This window comes from Anneissia japonica, unplaced genomic scaffold (genome assembly GCF_011630105.1).
Source record: "Anneissia japonica isolate Jap-2015-1 unplaced genomic scaffold, ASM1163010v1 scaffold1203_len951721_cov167, whole genome shotgun sequence".
NCBI classification, from domain to species: domain Eukaryota; kingdom Metazoa; phylum Echinodermata; class Crinoidea; order Comatulida; family Comatulidae; genus Anneissia; species Anneissia japonica.
In genome coordinates, this window is record NW_022722325.1 from 418417 (window position 1) to 430364 (window position 11948).

The 11948-nt window shown below is 33.7% G+C and overlaps 1 protein-coding gene across 1 annotated transcript in view; it reads left to right on the forward strand.

Annotated features, from left to right (window-relative positions):
• LOC117111831 (nucleolar protein 6-like) overlaps positions 1 to 11948 on the forward strand; it is a 65259-nt gene that overhangs the window by 5450 nt on the left and 47861 nt on the right. The window contains exons 3-15 of the mRNA XM_033254830.1: positions 514 to 630; positions 1176 to 1355; positions 1986 to 2148; positions 2736 to 2870; positions 4341 to 4501; positions 6011 to 6131; positions 7042 to 7202; positions 9146 to 9261; positions 9827 to 10004; positions 10169 to 10288; positions 10434 to 10582; positions 10717 to 10960; positions 11570 to 11681. Coding sequence (XP_033110721.1) covers positions 514 to 630; positions 1176 to 1355; positions 1986 to 2148; positions 2736 to 2870; positions 4341 to 4501; positions 6011 to 6131; positions 7042 to 7202; positions 9146 to 9261; positions 9827 to 10004; positions 10169 to 10288; positions 10434 to 10582; positions 10717 to 10960; positions 11570 to 11681 — 1957 coding nt within the window. The remainder of the gene's footprint in view (positions 1 to 513; positions 631 to 1175; positions 1356 to 1985; positions 2149 to 2735; positions 2871 to 4340; positions 4502 to 6010; positions 6132 to 7041; positions 7203 to 9145; positions 9262 to 9826; positions 10005 to 10168; positions 10289 to 10433; positions 10583 to 10716; positions 10961 to 11569; positions 11682 to 11948) is intronic.

Below are 11948 nucleotides of genomic sequence, written 5' to 3' on the forward strand. Positions count from 1 at the left end.
TAGTATAGTATATCATATGTTTAACTGTCTTCAACATATGTCAATTGGAAACTAAGCAGATTGTCAATAAAAAAAAAACATGATCGCTACGTAGAGTGGATTAAAAGCTATGATCTCTCACTTGCTAAAGCCAGTGGCCCCAGACCATAAGGACCCCTTGATATTCATCAGCATTTTTCATTTTGCCCCAAATTAGCAGAATGGGGCCTTTTTAATGAGCAGAGTATTTAAAAAGACATCAGAATGTGTCTTAAAAATGTCAGAGCGGGGGTTTGTCTCATTCCCCATTGAGCTCTCTACCCAGCCAGCCCCATGGTAGTGGGACCCTAAGAAGTCTTAGCCAAGGGCCCCAGGCCTCTTTGTTAGCCACTGGCTTTGTAGTGTTGCCTTCACCATGGAATTGACAAGCGACAATTATCTGTGCAGTGTGCCCCCGGCTCAACGTCAAAGCATCAGAGTGACATGATTCATGGAGTACAGTAATTTTAATTTGTTTTTCTTCTTTTTGCCAAGGTAAAAGAACTCTTAAAGGAAGTAATTCTAAAAGGCAAGAGGAAGAAGCAATTGGATGATTTTCTTCATTCTTTGAATCAAAAGCTGTTGAAATTGAAGGATGTGAAGATAAAAGATGTAAGAATCTATGATTTCAAAAGTATTATCATTATGACTTATAATATCATTATATTCATTTGATCATTATGAATATTAATATTTTTATGAGTATTAGTTTATTTAACATTTTAATATCATTTTTAATTTTAATGTACAGTATTACCTATATATTTTATTATTTGTTGATTGTTAATATAAGAAAAATAAAAATCTACTTTGTTTTTTGAAGCAGTAAAATAACATAAGTTCCATTGTCTTCTTAAGCTATCTTATCATTCTTTTTGTCCTTATCACCATTGTTGCTGTTGTTATTTTTTTTATTTATATTTATTATTTTAATTTTTTAAAATTATTATTTAATATATATTAATTGTTTTGGAAAGATCTGGATACTATTTTGTCGTAAAATTTATTTAAAATTATATAATTTATGTTCTATTTTAACTGTTATGTGTTAGTTTATAAACGTCCATTCTGATGTATATTTTATTGATAATTTGTGTAATTTACCAGGGACAACTAAACACCTTTTTGCTATCTGTCTCATTAATCAAACTTTGTAGGCAACAGAAACGTCATGGTTACCGAGCAACATAAGATTACCAGTGATGTTTAAGAAGAGTCAGGTGAAAGGTAAACTTGTGCTCAGCAAGCCATCTTCTATCAAAGTGGTTGGTAGTTACCTGCTTGGAGCTACAATCAAGCCAATGCTTAATGTGGATGTTGCTGTCACCTGCCCAGAGGTGGGTTATTCCATCATTGTTATAGGGGATTTTATCTTTTTTTGTTCATTGAAGTTCTTGTCAGAGAGATTTTTTTTTAACACTATAAACTTTTATTGTTTATGATTATCATCATTATCATCCTCATCATCATCATCATCATCAACAAATCATTTATTCAGAAACCACTACGTATGAATCTTCATAAATATCATCAAAATAGATTGTGTTTCTTTATGAAAACACAAGAATATATTCAGCATACACAGATTTTGTTGCATAATTGGTTGTGTAGTATAGAATCTATTCAAATAAAATCAATCAATCAACAAGGATTTATATAGCGCCATTATACAATGTCAGAATGCAATGTTCAGTGGCGATATCATAATTCAAAGTGATTATCAGAAACTCCACCAACTACTGTGCAATTAAAAAAAGAAAATCTTAATGAACAAGCACAAACTACTTTAGTTTATTGTGTTTGCTTATGTTTTTGAGAAATGATATACAAATATACTTTATGTATACCTAATATATTTTACTGAATAAAGCAATAAATCTTAGAAATAAATTATCTGTATTAAAACATAGACACTAAAAAGTGTATTGAATGGTTTGAATTTGATTACTGTGTTTGTGTTTATGCAGGGGTTCATTCAGCCAAAAGATCACCTAAACTTTCAGTACCATCACAAAAGGGCAATCTACCTCGCATACATTGCTGCGAAGCTACACCAGTGGCCGGAAATTGACCAATTGAAATTCTCATCTGATCATCACATGACACCGGTTCTGAAAATGACGCCTAAAGGTTTGTTTGTTTTATTTTAGAATTTCTTGCTGTTAAATTAAATATAAGCATTTGATTACGTATCTTTGTAATACTTGTGTTCTAATCATTGTATATTATATGGTTTTATGAGGTCTTTTACTGTATCATTACAAGCTTCATTTCCCTTCTATCATTTGAGGAACACTCAGTAAATACGATGTAGTGGAAATGTAGCTTGGTGGTTAAGATGCTTGCCTTCCAATCCCAGGGTCCTTGGTTCAAATCCTTTGTCAGCGCAGGATTATTTTTCTCCACTTCCTAAACCTATAATTAGAATTCGCTGATAAAGCGTTGTTATTTCATCCATTTAAGAGGGCCCCTGAATATATGCTGACCGACAGGTAGGATACGCTGCAAAGATTTCCCTCCATAAAATGGTTTAATTTTTTTTTAAATATAATAAAAAAGAAATAGTATATATTTAATATTGTATATTCAAATATTGCACTTGTACACATGCATAAACTATCAATTTAGGGAGCTAACTTCAATGGTGCGAAATGCATGTTATCAACTTAATAGTGGTATTTAATTATACAGTGTAAGTTATGTAACTTATTTTACAGGAAAGATTGGTAATTCTGTTATAATCAACATTAGACCATGCCTCGAAGAGGGAGTCTTCGATGCAGCTACCTTACAACCTAGTAGAGGACACATCAGTAAGAAATGGTTCAACAGCAGCCTTGAAAAACCACCAGGTAAACATCATAGTATTCAAACTCCTCATCTCTTAACCTTCCCTACCCTTTCCACTATTAATTTGCAGTCAAATATATTTGAATATGAATCAAAGGTGAAATGGGTTCATAAATTCGGCAAGACTTTTTTCATACATTGCTTTGTGAACTTACTTTTTTAAAGATCGTCAGAGGAGTGCGATTAAGAAAATATAAATAAAAATTTGTTTTTTTATTTACCAAATAGTTTTGACATAAACATCCTAATGAGAAAATAAAAATAAAATTTTATTGGTGAATGTAAAGAGTGCAGTAATGAAGTGGTAAATGCTGTAAATGTATATAATTATGAAGAAATATACATTTCTTATTTTTGGAGATATAAAGGCAATAGTGGCTTAAATAAAAATAAAGAAAAATCTTTTCTGAAATTTCTGCCAAAAAAAAAAAAAAATTATTTTATTTGAAATCATTATTGGCGAAGGTGGGTTTGCTAACTAAGGTATAAAAAAAGTCTTGTCCTATAGACACCAAAAACATGTTTTACCACTGTTTTTTTGTATTCTCTGTGTCTGAGAAATACTAGGATACAATGCCATTGTGTCTGAAGCTTTTAAAAAATTTCCATAAATCTAAAGCCGGACATTCAGCGAACGACAGTCGTCGGCGCATCACACGCACAACAGATCGTATTTAATGATGATTCGTTCAGACGGTGCCAAGTCGTCTGTCGCTCACAGAGAGCAGAGTTGGGTTCGTCTTTTGACGGCCGTACGACTGTCATACGATGCAGTGAGTGACCAGCTTAATACGATCAATGCTAAAGATTAATCCATATTTCAGTATCTATATCTGGCACTGGTATGGTCATTTATGATGCGCCTCTTCCTTGAGGTTATAAAGCGCAGTTCTTTTTTCTGGTCAGTGGGTCCACATGCTTTAATTGTTGCTGCTGGTAATCAGCGCAGGAGCTGGCAACACCACCAGGTACCCATTTATACTCCTGGCTGGAGAGAAGCAATGCAGATAAAGTGCCTTGCTCTACGACACAAGCGAAATGCACAGCGAGGGATTGAAACCCCGACCTCGCGGTTTCCGCTATGCCAAACTGCCTCCACAGCTTAGTAAAGCCCTGCACACACTATCAAATTTTATGTGATAAACAAATGCGCTATGCCCATATTTGGGTGTAATATGACATCATCATGCCACAAAACAAAATTGTCACATTAAATGTTTGGGACAGAAATTTAATCTGTTATTGTAGTTTTAAAAACATCATGTCACTGCTGATGTTCAAAATTTTTCTTTAAAAAAAACCAAGTTTGTTTACCACTGTATATAGAAATTGAGTTTTTAATATTTTACTCAGTCACTTTATGAAATTTAATAAATAGAGCAGCAATGTCCATAACGTCATTTCCATCTTGTACAAGTTCATTAGATGTTTGATTTTAATATGCATTTTTACTTATATTCCAACTGGTACAGATAATTTTCCTGCAACACCCCATTACAATAGTAGTATTCTACGTGATATTGGGTTACAGCAGCACCTTCGCATTCTCTTCGAAGCTGCATTAGATTTCCGTGGTATGACAGACGCAATAATCCTTCTGAAAATCTGGCTTCATCAGAGGCAACTTGATAAGGTATGCTGGGATTTGTTGGTGCAAAGCAATATGGCTATATTAGGATTGATAGCGAAATGTTATATTCTACATGTACTGTACGTGTGGCAAACCATGGAAACATTTGTCTGGTCGAATTTTCTACACGAAGCTGAGTAGGCATAGTTTCGTACACGAACGCTAATTGGTTGGCTCGCCCAGTGCAGCGCAGATGGGTTTAGTTTGTCTCAACAGGCCCAGACAACACGACAGCTCTGTTGTTTAAAATAGGCATGAAGGGGAATTCCCAAGTTATACCTTTGTCGTATAGGTAATCTTACAATATTTTAATGTTCTTTAGTTAAATAAAAGATATAAAATGATGAATTAATACACTAGACACACGGTTTTATTTGAACACTTTATTATGACATTGTAAAGTGATGAATAAAAACACTAAACACATGGTTTTATTCTTAGGCCTAGAGGCTTGGTCTAGCCTAGCTAGGTAACATCGTTTGTTCATACATACGTATATTGAGCGTTACGTCCATATTAGGTCAAAGGTTACCACAAATTTAACCCAACCTCTATTTTACGAATCCCCCGATTTACGTACGCCCTCCGGTCCCGTACCGTATGTAAAATCGAGGTTCTGCTGTACAAGATTTTTTTTCACAAGTATTTGGGAATGTACTGAGCATTCAGTATACATAACATGTCACGTTGGCCAAACGTAATTTTGTATTCTAGTTGTTATACAAATACAACATGGTTTGAGGTTGTATTCATTCATGATGATGACATAATTAATGTTGAAATATTGAATCCCGACACGATGGCGTGCATTTCGATACTTGGAGTATGTATTATACTATCTTATCGGAGATTAATCAGTTGACCTTTCGGTTTGAGTTGAAGTAGTGAATTTTACTGCCCAAGATGTTGGATGATTGGGACTCTACCTCTCGATGCGAAATAAATCCTTGGCTTAAATTTGTTTTACTATACCTCATAAACAGCAAACCATCTGTGTACATTAGTCATTTTGATCTGCGAGGGTAAACTTACGCATTTTGCAAACTTTGACACATGCAGGGAAGTAGTAGAAACTCTTGCACCCCTTAACAGGTGAAATTGACCAATGAAATGTTGTTATTACCTAATTAATATTTATGAAGTATATTAATGTGTGTTGCATATCATAACCATTTCAATGTGCTTGAATGCAACAAAATAATAATAATGATAACAATATTTAATATGAAAATTTACAAAAAAAGGAGAAATTTTTAATCTGGCCTAATAAATATTTTTAAACTTAACCTTCTTAGGCTGTTGACTCCTAAGAGTTTGTCCATGTTTTTTTTCAACCTTATTTTTGTTTTGCTGAGTTAGCATTCATTCCCATCAAGTGGATGCTAGTTAACAATCTGGGTTGTTGCTAGTCATTACTGTGAGCCCACGAATAAATGTTCAAATTATTGAAAATAGTATACAAACATACTGTCCTCTGTTATAATCTTTCATGTGTGTTTCTCATTTTTCCAGGGCTATGGAAGTTTTAACGGTTTTATAATGTCCATGTTGGTTGTTCATCTTCTCAATATTAAGAGATTGAACAAGATTATGAGTGCGAACCAAGTGTTTAAGAATGTCCTTTCTTACCTAGGTAAGCTCACACCTGAGAAAGTACATCTTACCATGGTGTTGCATGCTAACTTACTTATCTTGCCTGTTTATTTTTGCACTTATATAACCAGATGCATAGTAATAAACATATTTTCTTTTTTTTTTTACCTTGATCTATACAATATTGTAATAAACATATTTTCTTTTTTTTTATCTTGATCTATACAATATTGTAGAGATAATATCTTGCATCTTGCCATGTTAATGACTGATAGCCGGTTTGACCAAAAACATGCTTTCTCATCTTTTCTGTGTATGGTTACACATATGTAGGTAACATATCTTGCAGCCATGATAATGTGTTAACCATGTAAATACAAACATAGTTTCTTGTCTTAAAGCCCATCACACACTATGACACCAGTTGTCAGCCAAAACAATTTTATTGGAGATTGCAACAAGACGCATGCAATACAGTATATTGTTTGTAATGAAAATCCGCACCGTCAGCCTTTACGTTGTGAAACACTCAGAGATAACTTCCTCAGCCAGTGATCGTGCAACATATTGTCAATGGTGTACCTAGTGGTGTGTACACCCTTTGCTCCCCAAACCTCCCAACCCCACCCTCTCTTACCCCTGAAAAAAAAAATTAAACAAAATTATTCTCAAGTATTTAAAAATCAGCTTTTATCACCTTATTTTGTGAGCTGGCACCCCTCATTTAATCATCGGCCCCCTTCACCTCCTGTCTCTTATACACATCTAGATGTGTATAAGAGACAGGCACACACTAGATGTGTATAAGAGACCTGCTGCACATTGTGTGCCCTGCTGAATTGAAGTCTTACCATATAATGGATGTAACATTAGACCATGCTCTGTTATCTTACATTCTTCCTAGTATGTGCATACAATTATGATTTCCTTTTTCTTTTAAAAATTTGTAGCGACAACTAATTGGACAGAGAGTGGTATAAGTATCAATAAAGTGTTTCAAGAAGGCCTGCCATCACTAGCTAATTTTCATGCTCATTTTGATGTTGTATTTATTGACTCCACTGGATATCTGAACTTATGTGCCGATGTTAACAAACACGTGTATGAGGAGGTATGTTGTTGAGAATAGTTTCTAATCCAAGGATTCCCCTTACAGCTTGGCCGACCCCGACCCGTGGCAAACAACGTAATTTCTTTTATATTCTTGTTAAGTTACAGTACTTCGTTTTTGACTTTTAACAGCCGAGCTATGATTCTTTAGATACAATAATAAAAAAAAAATTACTATAATGATCTTTATAAATAATACTTCAAAGTGAATGTTTCAGCCTTGATATTTTTATTTTTTTTGCAGCGAAAATGAGGATATTAGTGACCTAGAGACTTGTGCTATTAAATTGCTATAAATGCAGTCTATATATATATATACATTCTTTATGCCTAACCAGGTCTAGTTGTAGGCTTTATAATTTTGTATAAAATATAGACCAATGATATTCCACAGTCAAATCTGCTGACAATACCATTTTAGCCAATCAGCTGTGAGGATAGTGTATTTGGTCAATTTGTCTATAATCTACCTTCTTATATGCAAATACTGTATTACCATAAACTAATTCTTAAAGACGTATTGTCCCTTAATAATGACAAAGCTTCATAAAAAAATATGTTTGAAATTAACTTGCTCATTTTTGCATTATTATAAATTATTAACTTAAACATAGAGATTATTGAATTTTATAAATGTACCTGGATTTTTAAACTGGATAATTATAATAAAATAATAAAACACTTAAGTTAAAGTACTAAATGGCATTTAATAAAACAGACAACCGTCTTTAATCAAATTACTGATCGCGGGCTCAATAGTGAGCCCGATCGTGTAGTAGCAAACATGTTTTGGAAATGTTGTTCCCATCATCAGTGCGAAAATAACAATTTTGCCAAGATTTATATGTATTAGAACACGTATGAAAATTGAAATAAAACAATTTGGCTGATGAAGCGCAAACACCACGTGTCACTGCATGATTGTTATTGTAATTAGGACCACAACAATCAGACAGCGAACGTGATGTTTAGATTGAACGGTGAAACATCCCTCATTAACTAGGTCCTGACAACGTTCCGAAACCTGTAAATGTTAAAAAATATGAGAGGCCCAGTCCCTGAAATGTTTGCGCACTCGTGTTGAGAGTCTTCAGTTGGTTTCTTCAATATAAGTGGAATTACATCCCTCACAAGCACGGAACACCGTTCTAGACTCTGACTGCAGATTCAGCTTATAAACTTAAAGTTAAAGAAGCTCTGCACATCACTTAGAACAATCCATCTCTAAACAAGCAATTTTTCAATCTAAACATCACGCTCGCTACACGATCAGACTCATTATTGAGCCTGCGATCAGTAATTCGATTAAAAATGGTTGTTTGTTTTATTAAATGCCTCGTAGTGTTTTTATTTATTCAAAATTTTGGTGGCATTATTCATGACCTATCTAATAAAACACTTATTGTGATTGGAAGTGTTTCATTTTTCGCTGCTAAATGTTAGGTAGACATTTTTGAAATACATGAATTCCTGTGTTCAATTTGATAATTTTTATTTTGCTTCAAAATGGGCAAGTTAATTTCAAAAATGTTTTTTTATGATTTTTTGTTGGTATGTTGTCTGTGAGAATACATCTTTAAATTATTTAATGACATTACCAAATCATGTTTTATTATGAAAATAAAGATGTAGATTTTACTCAAGTGTACCCAAATAAAATTTATGGGCAGCAATGCTTAGGCATTTTATTGATCATTGTCAAGCAATTCTACTAAATCAATAAATGGAAACAACTTCTACTCACTATTAATTCCAATTAATGACTGTTTTGTCTTGATTGTAAGTCAAAGCAAGTGTTTCCTCATAATTAAATCATAAATCACTTTTTTTAAATATATTTCCTCATAATTAAATCATAAATCACTTTTTTATATATAAGTACATGAAGGAAGTCCTGTACAATCAACAAAACGTTTTTCTATTTGTTTTTATATTTTACTCAAGGTACGAAAGGAAGCAGAGCTTGCAGTAAGGATTCTTGATGACAAAATTTGTGACAGTTTCCAGTGTCTCTTCATGACCCCTCTTCCATTTACTGCAAGATTTGACCATCTGTTTCAGTAAGTTAACCAATCATTTAATTACCGTATCTATTCAAATAAATGCCCCAGGTATTTATTGTTGTGAAGGGTTTTTAAAGGAGGTGTTTATACAAGAGATGCATGTATTTCTTTTGGAGTAAAATGGATACATATATGCTCAAATATACACCCCCTAATTTCATTGTAAATGTAGGATTTCCCAACACATAATTACTGTCAAAATGTGTTATTGCATGATCATAAAAACTTACTGATTTAATAACTAGGACAGAAGAAATGTGATTCTGCTGGAGTAGAACATTTATAGAATGTGTTGAGAATGATGTTGCTGCCATAAGTATGTTTACAGTCATTTAGAGGAGTGCGTTTATTTGAGGAAAATAATAAACGATTATTCTTTTCTATAAATAAACGTCTCAGTGTGTTTATTCCAAATAGGGCTCTGGAAGGGAAGTTTATTCGAGGGGATGTTTTTTCGAATAAATACTGCTTTCCAGTTCATAATGGTAAACTTGACTAATACGATCCACAAAAGACTTACACAAGTGTTCTCCTGTAATACTGACATTTTTCTCCACTCTAGTATTAGTAATCTGTCGCAACTCAAGAACGTGTGTGAAATGCATTTGTTTGGAGATCAATGTATGGATCTCGGAGGAAATTACGTGCAGACGAGTCTCCCTAAGCTGCTTGAAATCCTGCAGGATGGGCTTGATAAACGAGTTCACTTCATTGGACTGAAAGCAAGAGAAACGAAAGAGGTCTGTATCAATTATAAAATGGCTTTTCATCAACATTTATAGGTTGCCAGCAAGGGAACATTTACTTCTAAGGCTTCAAGGCTGGTTCACACACAGCAATTTAGGCACAATGATGCCAAGTACTACTTTTCAAATGCATTATCAATTCTTGTTCCTTTTTTTAGTGGTCAATTTCATCACCTCCACCGGCCTTTTCTGATGGGCATCTGACATTTGGTTTGCACCTCAACCCACAATTTTCTTCAAATGTTTTGGATAAAGGCCCTGAATCAAACACACAAATGGTAAGCAATACATGATATAGAAATTGTAACTGTCTTACCAATGGTCATTCAATTACAAAAATTAATTGTAAGGGGAGCCTGTGCATTTTAAAATATAATTTAACATAATTGTTGTCTTTGTTTTATTATTGTACAAAATTCATAGGCTACAATTTTCCGTAAATTTTGGGGTGATAAAGCTGAAATGAGACGATTTCAAGATGGCTCCATTTGTGAGGCTGTGCTGTGGCCTGGCAAGAGTCTAGCTGAGAAGAGGCTAGTTGTCAATCACGTAATTAAGTACATACTTCAACAGTGAGTGTTTTTTCAGCCCTTTGTTACAATGTATTTTTAATATGGTAGTCCTAATATAATAGCTATTATTAATAAGAAGAGAATGATTATATTTATGAGCATTAGTGATAGTAAAAAAATAAGTTGTATTTTAGATTTGCAAGTCTGGATCCAGAGTCCATTTCTTATGTCGGGGGTCAACTAGATTGCGTTTTGAAGCCGCCGAGACTTGATAGCAGTTCTAAAAGCAAAGTTTTGCCAAGGGGTACAGGGGAGGAACAGAGCTACTCAATTACACATGTTTATGATGCCTTAAGTAAGCAGTTGAGGGCACTGAAGGACCTGCCACTTGCTATAACATCAGTGCAAGGTGTCTCGCCAGTATTTAGGCACACCGAGGTAAATAAAGATTTATTCTAAAGCGCTGTCCAGACTATCAAATCTTATTTGGGAAAAACATGTGATATGCCCAAAGACTTAAACTATACTTAAACATCAAAATATACTTAAACCAAGCCAGTACTTTAAAAAAAAAATACATTTAAAATATATACTTAATTAATATTATAATGTCAATCTACACACGTTTAACTATTGATTTTTACTGATGAATGGAATCAGGGATAAACTATTGCCTGAAGCGACATCTTGATGAGCGTGGGACACATGATACCAGAACAATTACGCTTGAATTTGCAGTGCAGTGGGTGTGACTCACCGTTCATGATCTTGTGATATTTTAAAAGAACAGATTTATCATATCTCAGAATAATTAGGATAAATGCTGTTTTGATGTGTAATAGTAAATTCTTATAGCTATTTGTCTTTATAACACACCTGAATAAATCCCAGTCATTTGATTGGTTGATTCTTACCACATATTATTATTTTGCCTATTTCATTGCTCATCCTTGAAATTTTGTTCTACCATGCATTTTTTTTAAAAACAAGTTAATAGGATACAATACATATTAAGTGAAATAACTGAAGCGTTTTTATTATCTTTAGGTTTTTCCCGCAAGACCATCTTCTCTTACCATCCGAATTCGTAAGATTCATAAGTTTGTGCAGGTACCGTCGCCAGTTGACCCATGTCCTGATTGGATCCCAGCTCTGAGAGGTTTGTGATTCTTTTCCTTTAATTTCTATTAATAATGGTAATATATATACTGCCCCCCCCCCCCCCCGGCAAAAGGGCATAAATGACATTTTTGGCGAAAATGAGTTATATAGCCTAGTAGCTGTCTCTTATACACATCTAGATGTGTATAAGAGACAGATGTAGGATTTCCCAAAAGTGATTTTTAATGTAAGTCATTTTAAAAATTAAAATAAATTTAGAAAACTAAAAAAAATTAAACTTTAAGCACAGTGATTACTAAAATCT